Below are 17,736 nucleotides of genomic sequence, written 5' to 3'. Positions count from 1 at the left end.
TATACCACTTCTATTATAGCCTAAGTGGTTTACATTCAGCTACTTAAGCATTTTCCCCTATCTGTCCCAGTGGGCTCACACTTTATCTATTAATGTACCTGGGGCAATGGGGGATTAAGTGATTCTCAGAGTCAAAAGGAACAGCATGGGATTTGAAACCATAACCTCAGGGTGCTGAGGCTGTAGTTCTAACCACTGTGACACACCCACCCCTATATTGCCTGGGAGCTAAATTTCCTTTGATTACTCCCAAGCCTATCACCTCTTAACTTCATCCTATGTCCTCTCATTCTGGAGATTCCTTTCAAATGAAAGACTCACCACATGTATTTATGCCATATAGGCATTTAAACATCTCTATCATATTTCCACTCTCCCGCCTTTCCTCCAAAGTATACATATTGAGATATTTTAAGTCTGTTCCTATATATCTTATGATAAAGACCACTGACCATTTTAGTAGCCTTCGTCTAAACCAACTCCACCCTATTTATATCCTGTTTGGCCACCTTAAGATCATCACATGCTATCACACCCAAGTCCCATTCCTCTTTTGTACACAAAAGTTCTTCACCCCCTAAACTGTAACATCCCCTCGGGTTTTTTGTAGCCCAAATGCATAATCTTGCATTTCTTAGCATAAAATCTTAGCTGTCAAATTTCAGACCATTCTACATGGCTTGGCTGTCCTATGCAAGCTGGGAGAAGCAGATTCTTCCTTCCCATTGATCGCCTGTATAGCTCTCATGAAAAGGCACAACAGCGAAAGATGGGATGTAGGAACCTGCAGAGACTCTAAATTCAACTCCCGCAAAGAAACCACAATGATTTCTGACAAGTCAGCCAGTTTGAACAGTCTGCACACCATGGATCTTCTCCCTGGTCCAGGTCTGCCACAGACTCCTGACTGGCAGCCCCTAACTGAGACCAAGTATCCTCCAAGGAAGATGAATCTTTAGAGAACAAAGGAATTGAATCCGATCTTCACTCGTCCCAGCCTTTTACGACTGGACCTCCAGTTCTTGTAGCACTACAGGATGTGGTAGAACCACAAACTCAAGGGTCAGACCCTTCTGAGCTAGCACCAGTCTGGTTTCCAATGACACAGATGCCCCTTTATATTTTTTGTATACTGCATACATCAAGGTCACAAAATCAGGGTCAAAGACCTCTGTAGGTTTACCTCACGTCCAGGTTTGAGGCGTCCACACAGAAGTGCTTCGTGGATGATGCTGAATTGCTAAAAGAAGGCTCTAGAAGGGCTTTGTGCCCCATTTCTTGAGCTTTCTTCAACTCTGAGCCCATGGAGGGACCAGAGGGGGCCAAGCCCATAGCTTACGGTAAAAGGACGCTCCTCAGGCACTCTTCCATCACAAATCTGGCAAAATATGGGGTTTAAACTGCCTGAATCCATCCTAAATTATTTTAAGCAAAATCTAGGCGTTTTGAGGCAAATAGAGGCTTTTAAAATTAAATCGGAAAATTCAAGATGATCACTGAGACAGCATTTTGGTGCTGAAAAACGGCCCATAAGAAATAAAGTAAAAATCAAAAAATGTTCAAAGTAGGGTTTTAAAGGTAGGGGAACCTTGGGACAAACCCAAAAACCTCAAAATGGCCAAATTTTGACCCACTATGATGTCTTCCATAGGCAGTAACAGATGTGCTCAGAATTGAATCGGTTCAGCAGATGGCCACCAGGATGGTCTCGGGGCTAAAGGGTCTCCCGTACGAAGAACGACTGAACAAATTGCAGCTCTACACTCTCGAAGAGCGTAGGGAAAGGGGAGACATGATTGAGACATTTAAATACATCACAGGACGGATCGAGGTGGAAGATGATGTCTTTCTTCTCAAGGGACCCTCGATCACAAGAGGACATCCGCTCAAACTCAGGGGAGGGAAGTTTCGTGGAGACGCCAGGAAGTACTTCTTCACAGAGAGAGTGATTGAGCATTGGAACAAGCTTCCAGTGCAGGTGGTCGAGGCACGCAGCATCCCAGACTTCAAGAACAAATGGGATACCTATGTGGGATCCCTACGAGGGTCATGCCAAGGGATAGGGTCACTAGGGTATGGACTTGAATGAGCAGGTCAGTAGAGTGACAGTACAATTACAATTATACTTTAGGGGGTCAGAAGACTTAAGAGGGTGGGTAAATGGTGTGGGCAGACTTGATGGGCTGTAGCCCTTATCTGCCGTCATCTTTCTATGTTTCTATGACCTGTCATGTGCTGTGCCTGCATCAGCTCTGTCCAGCAGGAGTGAGTTCAGCGGCTTGTCTCTTCAGGCTACAGAATCTTCAGGCTCAGAGAACCTGAAAACTCATCCCACATGCTCCAACACAACTCTTTGAGGGATGGGGGCAGATACAGCTGACAACTACCAAGCCTCCCAGCCAGTTATGGGGCCACATCAACCTGTGCTCAACCACCTGAAGTCTGCAGGGGTGAGCAGTGCTCCCAAGGGACCTACTTCCGAGTTACAATGTGTTAGGGTACCTGCCTGGCTGGCCTGCCCTATCAGAAGGCTGGCACTCCCAGCTACAGACCACAATGTCTGAATCCTCTCCCAGGCAGAGCAGCCTATCACTGAGAACCTCTGCAGCACAGGGAAGCCTCGAAAAGATTGGACTAAAATCAAAACTAATAAATCTAACATAGAGCAGATGAAAGACACCTTAACTCACTTTCTAAAGGTAAAACTGAGGAGAAGGGAGCGCTGCCCAGAAAGACAAGGAATATTATTTATAAGAAAAAAAACCAAACGATATTTGGGACTGACTCCTGAGATGCTCCATTAATTTCCTCTACCTTCTCCTCTACTATCTGTCACTCAAACAGTTTCTTTCTTCTATACTTCCTGGATTTTTCTGTTTCAGTGGCTGCTAAACTGACAGGGCTGGAACTAGGAATGGGCAAGTGGGGCAGCTGTCCAGACTGCAAAGTCCCAAGTGTCAACAGGCAAAAGCTGAAGATACAGGGAGGTGGTTAAGGACAGGAAAGGACGGCACTCTCTCTCTCAATTCTGATAAACTAAATATGGAAAATAGATTTATTAGCATAAACAGAATCCAAAATTCAATAGTGCTAATTTACACTGCTGAGCATTACATTGCTGTTCAGTCTCCCACTAACCCCTGCTTTCCTCTCCCGCTTTCCTTCCTTAGTTGTAAATGTTGAAATCTCTACGTCTTACTATATATATTACAAACTGGTCTGATTCAAAAGAATCAGGCAAAGAGAGAAGCTCATTTCCTGTAGCATTTTGAACTTACTTCCAGTGGAATTTTACATCAGAGGTGGGAAATCCATAATCAGCGTGATCGTGAAGGTACTCAGCATGCACTGCTGTGTTCCACATTATCTGTTTGAAAGGAGTAATGAGCTGTGAATACATGTTGCATGAACTCATTTTGCATAATAACACTGTTGGCTTATCAGCATTTTCTGTCTCTGTTTCTGGCACAAAAATTTGCCAGAGGGCTATTTTCACTGAATGCATACACAAATTGATACTAAATATTATAATTTTGTGGTTTTTTTTAAATGTGTTTTGAATCCTCAGTGTGAGGCAATAAGCTTTAGGAAGCACAACCCAAAAAGGAGGTAAAGCTCCAATGTTTTATGGAGGCCCAAAGTAGACTAATGCGAGATTATTTCTCACTATTTAGGCTGTACACCCACATAGGATTTCACTTTTGTGCATGTGCAAAAATTACAAGTGTGAAATGAGTGAGTCAAAAATAAATCAACAAAAATAGACAACTGCATTCATAAGAGAAGCTCCCCAGAAACTTCAGCCAAAATTTTGGGAAACTTAAATAATTGTCAAGAAAGAGCTGGACCATAGATGTCGAGGAAGATATTACTGATAATTCCTGGTGCCTTCTTTGCCGTAATATGTTTAAATCGTCTAGATCAGCCTCGACATGTCAGTCTTTATTTTTCCTACTCCATGGTGACAAAATTACCAGATCCAATAATCAAAGTGCTATTTAACATCTGGCGCTCCTTAACTTCTAACAATGATTCTTCCATACATCTTTCCTCCCCAGTAGTGGATGATATAGCAAATTTTTTAACGACAAAAGTTGCTACTATAAGAAACTCTTTTCCATCATTGGTTTCTTACGACTCTCTGGTGTTCAGCGACACCACTTCTACCCCAGTAGACAGATCCTGGACTACCTTCGAGTATGTATCTGAGGCTCAGGTTTCAAAACTGTCACAAATTAATATCTTGCACATGCATCTTGGATCCATTTCCCTCATACCTATATGAGAAAATTCCCACTCAGGCTATCTCATCGCTCACCAGACTTATAAATTCTGCCTTACTGTCAGGTCTATTTTCTGAAGAGATGGGCCACATTGCTCTGACCCCACTACTGAAAAAAAAGTTGACCAAGACCCTTCCTCATTGTCTAGCTACCGATCCATAGCAAACATTTCCCTCCTGACCAAAATGTTAGTGTCTATCATATCTGCTCAACTTTCATCATATTTAGAGATATTTTCCATTGTTACCTTGCCAGTATGGTTTCAGACCTAACTTCAGTACCAAATCTCTATTGGTCTGACTAATCTCAAAGGTTCAGCAACTACAGTCTTGTAATAAGTTTGCTATTCTATTACAATTTGACCTATCTGCGGCCTTTGACGTCGTTCACCATGACATTCTGATTTACCAATTTTCTGAGATAGGTATTGATTCTACTGTCTTAGACTGGTTCTCAAAATTCTTACGATCTCGCTAATACACTGTTAATATGGATGGCACCAGGTCATCACCCTGGAAACCGTTATGTGGAGACCCGCAGGAATCACCTCTGTCCCCTATTTTTTTCAATATTTATATGTCCACCTTGAAGCTTTTCCATCTCTCCCCCTTTGAAACACTGTATACATATGCAGATGACATCTTTGTCCTTCTCAAGATAGATTCGAATCTTACCATTAACCTCACCAAGAATATTATAGAATGCAAAACGAAACTTCAATCTTGGGCCTTTACTGTACAAATGAAGCTATGAGTCCAAAACAAAACTACTTTGGCTTGGCCCAAAGCTAGATCAGCTACTTCCGTTCATCCCATTACTTTCTGGATCTTAACTGCAGATTGAATTCAAGCAAAATTTGGGAGTCATTATAGACACAACACTTTCATTTACTGATCATCTTAACTCTCTAGTAAAAAAAAAAAAAAAAAAAAAAAAGATTTTTTTAGCCTTCATTTGTTAAGGAAAGTGAGATCCTGTTTCCACCAACATATTGCTGTCATTGTTCAATCAATCATTCTTTCAAGGCTGGACTACTGTAACTCGGTCTATTTAAGTCTGACCAAGAAAAGTCTTCAAAGACTTAAGCAGATCCAGAATACCGATCTTTGCAAAGAGCAAAATTTGACTATGGTTCGCCGCTCTAGCTACAACTCCACTGGCTCCCAGTAATTTTCAGAGTCTACTTTAAATGTGCCTGCCTAACTTTCAAGATCCTGCATGGCATTCTTCCCCCTTTATCTTGGAATGCTGCAAGATCTGACTGACATCACCAGATCTATCCAAAAGCTCAAACTATCTTTCCCCTCACTAAAATTTGTAACAGAGTAGACACCAAAGAGGGAGTGGAAAATATGAAAAAGGATCTGCAAAAGTTAGAGGAATGGTTTAATGCCTGGCAACTAAAATTCAATGCAAAGAAATGCAGAGTAATGCATTTGGGGATTAATAATAGGAAGGAACCTTATATGCTGGGAGGAGAGAAGCTGATATGCACGGACAGGGAGAGGGACCTTGGGGTGATAGTGTCTGAAGATCTAAAGGCGAAAAAACAGTGTGACAAGGAAGTGGCTGCTGCCAGGAGGATGCTGGGCTGTATAAAGAGAGGCGTAGTCAGTAGAAGGTGTTGATGCCCCTGTACAGGTCATTGGTAAGGTCCCACTTGGAATATTGTGTTCAGTTTTGGAGACCGTATTTGGCGAAGGACGTAAGAAGATTTGAGGCGGTCCAGAGGAGGGCAACAAAAATGATAGGAGGCTTGCGCCAGAAGATGTATGAGGAGAGACTGAAAGCCCTGAATATGTATACCCTAGAGGAAAGGAGAGACAGGGGAGATATGATTCAGACGTTCAAATACTTGAAGGGTATTAACGTAGAACAAAACCTTTTCCAGAGAAAGGAAAATGATAAAACCAGAGGACATAATTTGAGGTTGAGGGGTGGTAGATTCAGGGGCAATGTTAGGAAATTCTACTTTACGGAGAGGGTAGTGAATGCATGGAATGCGCTCCCGAGAGAGGTGGTGGAGAGTAAAACTGTGACTGAGTTCAAAGAAGCGTGGGATGAACACAGAGGATTTAGAATCAGAAAATAATATTAAATATTGAACTAAGGCCAGTACTGGGCAGACTTGCACGGTCTGAGTCCGTATATGGCCATTTGGTGGAGGATGGGCTGGGGAGGGCTTCAATGGCTGGGAGGGTGTAGATGGGCTGGAGTAAGTCTTAACAGAGATTTCGGCAGTTGGAACCCAAGCACAGTACCGGATAAAGCTTTGGATTCTTGCCCAGAAATAGCTAAGAAGAAAAAATTTAAAAATTTAAATTGAATCAGGTTGGGCAGACTGGATGGACCATTCGGGTCTTTATCTGCCGTCATCTACTATGTTACTATGTATGTTACTATGTTAAAAGGCATTACCTACATTGGAAATTTAAGGGAATCTCTTCACTTCAAAACTACAGAGCTCTGGAATAATTTCCCTGCCCAGCTGCGCAACCTGGGTTCTTTCCAACTATTCCAAAGACACCTGAAAACTTGGCTATTTTCAAAAATGTAAATTTCCACTTCCCTCTACCACCAACTCCCACTGTACTTCCCTTTTAATTTTTGTAAACCGTGTCGAGCTCTATATTTATAGAAAAGATGCAGTATATAAGCTTAAGTTTAGTTTAGCTTATGGACGCCTATCAAATCTTTATATACTGTATAGATAAAACTTTATCCCAAAACTGCTGGTCCTGTTCTCTTTCATCAGTAATGTTTTGACACATGCTTTATGATTGTCCCTTCTCCTATAAATACTGGTTAGAGGTTTGGAGTACAAATAGTAAAATCTTTTCATATTTCTGTGCCTTTATCTTATAAATATATTATTTTGAAGAGTGTGTGTTTCTCTGAATTTCTTTGACAACTGTAAATTGCTTGATACCTTGTTGGCAATTGCTCTAAAAATTGTGTGTACCTCATGGAAAGAACTTAAACAACTATCCCATGAGAAATGGTGGAACTTACTTGGTATGACCTATAGATATGAAGCTTATATAGCAAAGAAATCAGACTCTATGCATGTCTTTTTCACGTAAGTGGTCTTCATTCAAATTGTTTCTTGCTTTGTCACAGACTGTGACCTAAAATTGTAGCTAGAAGCTAAGGTCTATGTATTTCTTTTGCTTATTGATGACTGCTTTGTATTTACCTCCCCTCCTTATGTTTTCTTTTTCTCTTCTTGAATTTTGTTAATGTTAGCTGCTGTTGCTTATTTCAAAAATGCAAATAAACTAAAACTTTTATTTTTTTTTTAAAGAAAGAGCACTGATCTTTTAGTAAAGAGGCGCATCCTCAATTCCACCAGGAAGACCAGAGTTTAAAGTTGCAATTAAAGCTCCTTTGGTAAGTGAAATGATTCTGGTTCAACCCAGCTTGGTTTCAGGGAAATAAACCCCTTCTTCAGGAAACTTGAAAGACAAGTTGTGTTTGCTGGTCTAGTCTTACACACATTTATGCCAACATGTAGCCTAAGCGCTATTCTGCAAATACCTGCTTAACTTACACAGAGCGCAGAGACTTAGCCATAGGTGGGCCTGGATCCATCCAGCAGTGGCGCACCCTTGCTGCAGGATCCCCCAAGACCCACCAGCCTAAAATTTTTGCGAAGGAACCCTGAACTCTGTCTAGTGCAGCTTGGCAGTCAGTGACCTTTTAGCTAGCCGCCTGACGCTAGCATCAGGTGTGAAAACTAAGCGTGCATTGAGTTGCTGCTCACTAAAATGAGTTCAGAACCTTCACAGAGGTCTTTTGCTGGGAGTATTTAGGGATCCCTACCAGCTCAGGTATTTAATATTTAGGTTGAGTTGGGCTGGGGGGGGGGCTACAGAAAGGACATAGTATCCATCCATTTTGGAAGTAGGCCCATCCACTACCGGTGGAGCGGCATTTTAGAAAGGATGTTCAAATGCACACTGATTTCCTGATCTTTTATGGTGAATTCCCAGAATCCTTAACAAACTTAGTAGAACTACCACCAAACAATAAATACAACCTGATAAGCAACCACCTAAGACTAAGGGCTCCTTTTACAAAGATGTGCTAGCGTTTTTAGTGCATGCTAGCCGAAAAATTACTGCCTGCTTAAAAGGAGGCGGTAGTGGCTAGCATGCGCTAAAAATGCTAGCGCATCTTTGTAAAAGGAGCCCTAAGATTCCCTAGCCCCAGAAATATCAAATACAACACAATACACTCAATAACCTTTCCATACCAAGCAGCAAAATGGTGGAACTCCCAAGTCAACTAAGAACTTCCCACTGCTACAAACACTTCCGAAAAGACCTGAAAATCTATTCTATTCTCAAAATACCCAAAGCAAACAAATTGACATCTTTAGTATAGGATGAAAATACATCCCAAGAAAAGAAACACCACACTAATTAACTCACAGTATAATCACCTGGACTCCCCACATGCAACCCCATTATATACAATGAATGTAATGTAATACTTATAACTCCTGGATATGAACAGAACGCCTCATGAGGGAATATTAGCGATACACAAATACTAATGTAATGTTTAATTTTTCCTGAAGCTATAACAGGTTATTTCTTGCCAATTTGGCTTTCGGGGGGGAGGGGGAGGGGGTGGGGGGAGGACATCAAGTACTGGGTGATTCAGGGGGTGACCTCTCCCAATCTCTGTAGTGCAGCACTACTAATAGGAACACTTGTCTGAAACCCAGATGTCCTAGGGAGCAGGTGTCAATCCTGATATTGATCTGTTAGGAGAAACATTTATATTCCCCTTCTGAAATGGGAAGGGTTCACTTTTTTGGCTGGCCCAATTCCTGCCGAAAACACACCCAAACTGCTTCCATTTGCCATCTGCACATTCTTTGGTTTTAGACATGTACCGTATTTTTCGCTTCATAAGACACACTTTTTCCACCCCCAAAAAGAGGGTGGAAATAAGGGTGCATCTTAAGGAGTGAATATAACCCCCCCCCCATATCTTTTTGTCCCATCCCAGCGGTCCAGCACGCTTTCCACGCTCCTGCCTCAGTTCCCCTGCACTCTTCCGACAGCAGCATAGCGGTGCATGAAGCAGGTGCGAACTCTTTGCATGCCTGCTTGATCCCGCACTGCACTCTGAATGGCTGCCTGTCAATTCTCATGGGGTGCAGCGCGGGACCAAGCAGGCATGCAAAAAATCACACACCTGCCTCTTTCACCGCTTTGCTGCTGCCAGAAGAGAGCAGGGGAACCAAGGCAGGTGTGCGGAAAGCGTGCTAGTTTACTGGGATGGGAAAAAAAAGGTACCCGGGGGAAGGGGGGGCTGCCTTTGGGGCTGGCTGGCTGCCACTACATGTGCCTACCATTAGACGTGCCCACGACTAGACATACCCTGTACTCTGTCCTGGCCTACCAGTAGACCACCAGAAGGGGACAGGGTACACCATTTGGTTCAGAAATTTTTTTTTCTTGGGTTTTCCTCCTCTATAGGTGGGTGTGTCTTATGGTCAGGTGCGTCTTATGGAGCAAAAAATATGTTATATCATGGCTTTATAAAAATCGGCAGACATTTATCTAAAACGTAAATGACGCTTCTAAAATAAGCGCCTACTTTTGAAGGTGGCTTGCAGAGGGAAGGAGCAAGGGCAAGATAGAAGTGGCGCAGTGGTTAGAAACTTACTCAAACCCACCTGCTCATCATCTTCCACTGACTTCCCTTCACAACATGCACATTTCTTCTGCCACCCCCCTAAAGAAAGTTACCAAAACATAAATGACTTAACACTCCATGTAGGGCAGAGTGTGGTGCAGTGGTTAAAGCTACAGCCTCAGCACCCTGGGGTTGTGGGTTCAAACCCACGCTGCTCCTTGTGACCCTGGGCAAGTCACTTAATCCCCCCACTGCCCCGGGTACATTAGCTAGATTGTGAGCCTGCTAGAACAGAAAAATGCTTGAGTACCTGAATAAATTAATGTAAACTGTTCTGAGCTCTCCTGGGAGAACGGTATAGAAATTGAATAAAATAAATAAAATACTGTAAGTTACTTGGGTACCTGCTACATTTATGCTAGTCGGTACAGCTCTAGAATGTGTATTTTACTATGCTACAGCTTATGAATGTTGAAAAATATTTGGCTAAACATGAATAATGGGCACTGAGCTCTAACATAATAAATAATAAAAAGAAGCAAAGTGAAATTAGAGATCAAGTGTTTATTTCAGTAGCATTTAGCACAATAGAGCCCCGGATTATTCGCATTTGAATTTAAATCGCTATTGGAGGCCAAATTGAACTGAATATGAATATTTTGTACAGCCCTAACTCACACATAAACCAGCTCTATGGCTGTTGCGAGTGCAACACCTAAACATTCAGCACATATATAACCCGTTATGCTAGTAGTCTATAAAGGAAAGCAACCTGTGTAACCTCCAGGTGCCCCATTACAGAATTGTCCCCCTACAGTAGGTTGTGAATTGGGGAAACCAAGGTTTAGATATTACTGAGAATTCCTGCATGTCACGTCACTCTCTTGTTGCCTCAGAAACAAACTTGGACTTTAAGTTCTTCTAGAGAAGCAAAATACATGGGCATATATTTCACTGAGGCCTCAGATTTAGAAAGGCACAAGTACTTAAATTTAAAATCCATTCACATACAAATTTACTTCTTTGAATACATAGCCAACAGGTACTGCAGCCATAAAAATGTGGTTTAACATGATTTTTCATCTGCATTCTTCACACATCATTTTTATAGTGAGTGCAAAACATTAGTTTTTGCCAGGTTTTCCAAAACCTTGGATTTTCCAAATATTCACAATAAATATGCATGAACTCTCAACATTCACTGGTATCTCAGTACTTTCCCATTTCTCTCATACATATTCACTATGGATACCTCCAAAGCCTGACTGGCTTTGGGGTCTCCAGGACAGGTTTGGAAAGTCATGCTACACTGCCTTCACTCCTAAATCTAAATGTTTTAGCACTCAAATGTACCAGATGAAATGGAATTACCTTTTTCGGTACACAGCCAACATTCACCTGAAAAAGATAACAGACAAAATTAAGGAAAAAATCTAATCTTCAATAAAGAAAGCACAATGAAGATGAAATATGTTAGCATGGGAAAATATTTATCATCTTCTTAGAATAAAATCATAAAAGATTCATCCAAGTGCCCTACATTGTAAGGAACAGTGCCTGCCTTATATCACAAGAACAGTGCAGAATAACAGTGCTCCAATGCTCAAAGCTAATGGAATTCAAATTAAGGTCTCCTATGAAACCACATTAGGCTTTTTTTTATTGCCACGGTATTAGCTCTGACGCTCCTAGGAATTCTATCAGCATCGGAGCCTTTACCCCCCACAGCCAGCAATAAAAAAGCCTAACATAGCTCCCTAAAAGGGGGCCAAAATGCACATTGTACATTGTGCTAGCTGACTGCAAAGTAAATGGAACAAATGCACATTTCTTTTGCATGCTAATACCAGTCCTAACCAAACATGGTGGTCCATTCGCATCATTTCTCTCTACTGCTAAGGTAGAAAGAATGCACGCATGATTACTGAGCATGAGGATGGGAACTTATTTGTCTGCATGCCCTTTCATGATTAAATGCTTATCTTGCTTTTTTTATTTATTATTAATGTCCAATTTTCCACAGGTTCTGGAGGTCATGACTTTAAGTAGCCTTATTATAGTAACATTGTTTATTTGGGCTTGGGCGCTTCTGCTTTGCAATCCTTGCAAGTTGTGCAGAATTCAGTCGTTCATTTGCTGTATGGTTTAAAGAAAATGGAGCATATTACATAAAGTTGAAATGGCTGCCTATTGCGTTTTGCATCCGTTTTAAATTACTGATGCTGGTACATTACTTCTACTATTTATCATTTCTATAATGCTCTATATTATTTTGAGATCTAATCTGAAGCATTATCAGCCAGGCCATGTGCCATGCTCAGGAACCGCTGAGGGCTTGATGATCTCTCCGTATCATAGTTAGAGATTAAATAAAACACGAGTTTGCTCTTTTTCAGTAGCTGGCTCTTATGAGTGGAACAAATTACCTGTGGATTTAAAGAACTTATCTATGTTCAAGAAGCAACTTTGGCAGTATTTACTGCATGACACTTTTGCTCAGATTTGATAGGAAACTGTGTTGAACTATCATTTAGGGGTCCTTTTACAAAGGCACGGTAGCGGTTTAACGTGCGGAATACTGCACGTTAAACCGCTTGCCACGCTAGTACCCAACGCCTCCATTGACGAGGCATTAGGATTTTAGGCTGCCGCGGGGGTTAGCGCGTGATGAAATGTCTGACGCACTAACTCCCGTAGCACGCCTTGATAAAAGGAGCCCTTAATGTATGTTTGAAATGCTTGGTTTTAGTGAGGTATATTTTTATTATGTATGTTTAATTGTTCTCCGCTATAGATAAGGGTAGGCGACAAATAATAAATAACTATTATTAATTTAAAACAATACAAGTGGCACGCATGAAGTTTACAAACTGTATGCTGACATGAATTGTGGCAAGGTTCACATGCACCAAGCAAAAGGATCTTAATATGCTTTTACTTTTGTTTCACTTTCACACACCTTGTTTTTAATTGTAAAAGTTCAGCAATGGTCTTCTCCTGAACCCTAACTCTGGCCCAGACCTAGTATTAATTTTCAGCACCAGAAGCCATCAAATCCTCGTGTGTATTGTAGCGCTGTTTTCTGAGCATTGGTAAGGAATACCAAAAGACCTCATTATCATCTGTTCAACTAAATTTAAATATGTGTGCTAATCTTTGGTATGCATGTTTTCTGTACTACATGGTTAGGTTTTGAGCATCTCCCCCTACCAGTGTGTTTAAACTGGTGCAGGCAGGATCTTGAACATCTTAGACTCACTCTCATGTTACTCACTTAAGTTTCACAACTACAAAAGAGATTTCACATCCATGCATGTCAAAAGTGAAGTTGCATAAACCTGTTTTGCAGTAAGCATTAGTGGCAGCAGCACAAACAGAATGCTTGCTTCTCTCTTTTACATATACAGTATAGCCCCGTCATCACATATTTCACTTGCAGAAAGGCAAAGAGGTAATCCGTTTATTTAAAAGTGAATATCAATCTTACTTCAGAGCTCAGTGAGTGTCACAGGAATAACTCTTCTTTATCCTTTAAGCTACCCCTCCACAAAAAAATAACTGCAATAATACCTTTAAAAGATAAATATGTAGAAAAGTCATCTATAACTGTAGGGCATCCGGACCCTTGTCCCCAACTTGGGTGCGCTCTGTCCTCTTTCATGATGTACCAAATGCTTCCCAGACTATTCCAATGTGATTCAGCCTGCCCCAATGTACAGCTATCATAGAACATGAAAGGAAACAGGAAAGCTGGTTCTTGGCCAGCAAATATTTAAGACTAAACATTAAGAATTACATACCATATGTAATTGGATGTTTTACTTCTCTAGTTTGGAGACAGGCGTCTCCCAACCAGTGCAGGGAATTTGCCTAAGTGCATATGTTATTCAGATCAAAGGGCAATCACTGCTGAGAGAATATGTACATTAAAAAAAATATAAAAGATAACTTTCCTTTCTACCATTGAAACCAACTTTTTATAATGGAAAATATCTTTCCCTGAACAAAAATCAAGGAGTTTGTTCAATATTGGGGATCCTATGCTTTCTACAGTATTCATAACCGGAGGTAAAGAGCAAACCCCTTTACTACGCCCACGAGTTACACTGAGCTTTGCACTAGAAAATGACACGGGGACAAATTTTCCCCGTTCCCGCGGGAACTCAATTTTCCCGTCCTGTCCCAGTGAGTTCTTTTCCTGTCCCTTCCCCATTCCTGCAAGCTCCGTCCTCATCTGCACAAGCCCCAAACACTTCAAAATCATAAGTGTTCGAGGCTTGTGCGGTTAAGGCAGAACTTGCAGGGACAGCGACAAAATTCACGGGGACGGGGAAATTGAGTTCCCACGGGGACGGAGGAAATTTTGTCCCCGTGTCATTCTCTACTTCGCACCTCCGATCACTTTGAAAAGTTGCCTCTCCCGCCGCCAGTGTTGTTACAATAAGCCGCCCCCCCCCCCCCCCCCGCAAATAAAGAGCTACGGCGTAGCGCAGCCTTAGGGAGCCCCTACCTGCCTCCCCCACCCCCGGACACCCTGTACTCACACAGGTGCCTCCCAGCCTGCCGCTCTCCACCACCGCCGCTCTAGCCCCGAGTTCGGCTGCCCTACGGGCGCTAGCCAGCCCACCCGAGCCACCGCCGATCACCAGGTAATCCAGGGCGCGGGAGCTCATGGCGCTAATGACGCTGCGAGACGGGCGGCGGCTCAGGTAAACTCTAGGCAGGAGCCGCAGCAGTGCCAGCGCTGGCATAACACGGAAGCCAGTCCTTGTCGCCCCGCCCTCCGCGGGAGAGGGGGAGGGGCGGGTGTCTGTAAGCGCGTGCTGCTTAGTCACGGTGAGCTGTGCACAGACAAGACCGGTATAAGCTAGGATCAGGGAAGGTGCCCTTTGTTATTTATGCAAATAAAGAGTCCAGGCTTTACTTTATTGACGCGTCGAAAAAGACTTGCTTCTTTCGCCAATGAATGTTTTAAGCCTCATTCTGATGTTCCAATGGCTTCTCGCAGTGTGTTTGCGGGCCTCGTTCTGGTGCTCCAATAGCCTCTTTCGGTGTGTTCAAGTCTCGTTTTGGCGATCCAATAGCCTTTCTTAATGAGTTGCAAGCCTCACTCTGGAGTCTTCACCTATTTCTTTCTGTGCTTTTTCAGAGCTTTTGTGGCGATTGATTTTTTGTTTTGAACGTGATGATTACTGCCGGCCACCTCAAAAACGAAGCTTGGAGGCTGGACAACAACGTGTTAGAATAACTGTCTTTTCTGCACAAAGAAAACCAGCTCCAGGTAGTTGCTGGTTCCTGACGTTTTAAGAGAAGTAAAGACTTGATATTCTTCTTGGTATACAGTATTGGTTTATGTACGAGTTAAATTGTTTTTAGATTAAAAAGAAAAGCAGGACGTTGGAAAGTGTAAGATCGGGCTTTTTGCGAAATTCACACTACAAGAGTTGAAAGATTAGGACGGTGGTGCTCAGACTTGTCGTTTTCTGCAGAAGCTCGCATTGGTCTGTTTTGCAATACGAAGAGAGATTTGGCTGGGGAATGCAAGCATTAGCTTTTCTTCGCGTTTTTTAGTAACTAGGAAGCGGTTTTTCTTTTTAACAATGTCGCATTTTCAGGAGAATTCAAATTCTACTGCCTATTATTCAAGGCATTAAACGGCTCCTCCCCCTCCTGCCTAAACAGCCGCCTAAACCAGATCTTCACCTCAAGACACAGAAGAACTCCGAACCCTTTTGCCTTCCCCCCACTCAAAGGCACACAGCGCAAGAAAATGTTTGACAACCTTCTAGCAACACAAGCAGCAAAACTCAACCATACCATCTCCAACCTGCTGACGACAACGGACGACTACAAAACCTTCCGAAAAGAAATCAAAACCCTACTCTTCAAAAAATTCATCCAAAAATCTTAACCCTCATCACCATACCTCCAGATAATTCCCCCCTTAAAAAAACCCCCAAAACACCTACCAAGTAAACAGATCCCTGAAATGTATAGTAATCTTACCTACTCTAACTGTAATCTATTTATTTAAATCACTAGTTCTGCATTTTCAATTTACCTCCAACTCGGAAGTTCCCCTCGGAATCTATCCAGCTATCTCTCCTCTGTTATAAAAAAAAAAAATGTATCTTCACTGGAAAATGTCCAGTCAAATCTTTTGTAATCCGCCTTGAACTGCAAGGTATAGGCGGAATAGAAATCTGTAATGTAATGTAAAGAGAATGTATCCATCCAACACTGGTTGGGTTTCTGCGACTCTGCCTTTTGTGCTGTGCTTTTCTTTTGGAAGGCGGGAAGCAGGTTTGTCACCAGACTAGGCAATAACCTAGGGCAGTAGGTTTTTTTTTTTTTCTATGTGTTAATTTTTAAAATAGTCTATTTATGTGGATAAATGAATTTTAGACATTGCTCTCATTATTTACATAAGAACATAAGCAGTGCCTCTGCCGGTCAGACCATAGGTCCATCCTGCCCAGCAGTCCGCTCCCGCGGCGGCCCAAACAGGTCACGACCTGTCTGAATCACTAGAAGGGGCTCCCTTGCCACCTTGGTATCTCGTTTAAGTCCTGCCTTCCTATCGAAGTCCTAGCCCTCCAGTCTTGCACATGCACGACCTGGTTGGTTTATACTCATTACCTGGTTAACATTCTATACTTGTGTTACATCCCAGCTCCTCCCTCAGTATCCCACGATCCCTTTATCCGTCAGGAATCTGTCCAATCCCTGTTTGAATCCTTGGACCGTACTCTGCTTGATCACTTCCTCTGGTAGTGCATTCCAAGTGTCCACGACCCTCTGGGTGAAAAAAAACTTCCTTGCATTTGTCCTGAACCTATCTCCCTTCAGTTTCTCAGAATGCCCCCTTGTATTTGCTGTCCCCTTTAGTCTGAAGAATCTGTCCCTATCCACCCTCTCTATGCCCCTCATGATCTTGAAGGTCTCTATCATATCTCCCCTGAGCCTCCTTTTCTCCAGAGAGAAGAGCCCCAGCCTTTCCAGCCTCTCGGCGTATGAGCAGTGTTCCAGCCCTCTTACCATTCTCGTTGCTCTCCTTTGGACTCTCTCAAGTACCGCCATGTCCTTCTTGAGGTGTGGCGACCAATACTGAACGCAGTATTCCAGATGCGGACGCACCATCGCTCGATACAATGGCATGATGACTTCCCGTGTTCTGGTTGTTATGCCCTTCTTTATGATGCCCAGCATCCTGTTGGCTTTTTTCGAGGCTGCTGCGCACTGTGCAGATGGCTTCAGTGATGCATCCACCAACACACCCAAGTCTCTCTCGAGTCTGCTGTCTCCCAACAATACCCCCCCCCAATTTGTAGCTAAACAACGGGTTCTTTTTCCCTATATGCATGACCTTGCATTTGTCCACGTTGAAGCGCATTTGCCATTTGTTTGCCCAATCTTCCAGCTTGTCCAGGTCCCTTTGTAGGTCCTCACACTCCTCCCTGGTCCTAACTCTGCCGCACAGTTTGGTATCGTCTGCGAATTTTATAACCTCACACTTTGCCTCCTTTTCCAGGTCATTTATGAATATGTTAAAAAGCAACGGCCCCAGCACCGATCCCTGTGGCACACCGCTCGTGACTCCCCGCCAGTCAGAAAATTGACCCTTTACTCCAACCCTCTGCAGTCTACCCGACAACCAGTGCTTGATCCATCTGTGCACTGGTTGTCGGGTATTTTGAAGGAGGGAAGTTAATTGAGGAGGGACATAAGGATGAAGGTTCATCTATGTCATCCAGTAAATGATCTTGCTCTGGCCCTGGCTTTGTATGTTCAGAGTGGCTCT

The 17,736-nt window shown here is 42.7% G+C and overlaps 2 protein-coding genes across 4 annotated transcripts in view; one reads left to right on the top strand and one right to left on the bottom strand.

The window, feature by feature from the left end:
- Positions 1 to 14,838, bottom strand: part of GSR (glutathione-disulfide reductase) — a 67,075-nt gene extending 52,237 nt beyond the window's left edge. Inside the window, exons 1-3 of one of the 2 annotated variants that reach the window (XM_033915648.1) lie at positions 14,480 to 14,838; positions 11,307 to 11,333; positions 3,279 to 3,367 (exon numbers count right to left, since the gene is read on the bottom strand). In XM_033915648.1, coding sequence (XP_033771539.1) covers positions 3,279 to 3,367; positions 11,307 to 11,333; positions 14,480 to 14,686 — 323 coding nt within the window. In that variant the 5' untranslated portion in view covers positions 14,687 to 14,838. Of the gene's footprint in view, positions 1 to 3,278; positions 3,368 to 11,306; positions 11,334 to 13,735; positions 13,755 to 14,479 lie in introns of those variants that run through there. The other variant, XM_033915654.1, reaches the window with a different exon arrangement.
- A 188-nt stretch (positions 14,839 to 15,026) lies between these two features.
- GTF2E2 (general transcription factor IIE subunit 2) overlaps positions 15,027 to 17,736 on the top strand; it is a 139,501-nt gene continuing 136,791 nt past the window's right edge. The window contains exon 1 of one of the 2 annotated variants that reach the window (XM_033915672.1): positions 15,027 to 15,247. The gene's annotated coding sequence lies outside the window, so the exon portion shown is untranslated. The remainder of the gene's footprint in view (positions 15,248 to 17,736) is intronic. The other variant, XM_033915665.1, reaches the window with a different exon arrangement.

Source organism: Geotrypetes seraphini, chromosome 1 (assembly GCF_902459505.1).
Source record: "Geotrypetes seraphini chromosome 1, aGeoSer1.1, whole genome shotgun sequence".
NCBI lineage: Eukaryota > Metazoa > Chordata > Amphibia > Gymnophiona > Dermophiidae > Geotrypetes > Geotrypetes seraphini.
This window is presented reverse-complemented; position numbering and strand designations above follow the sequence as displayed.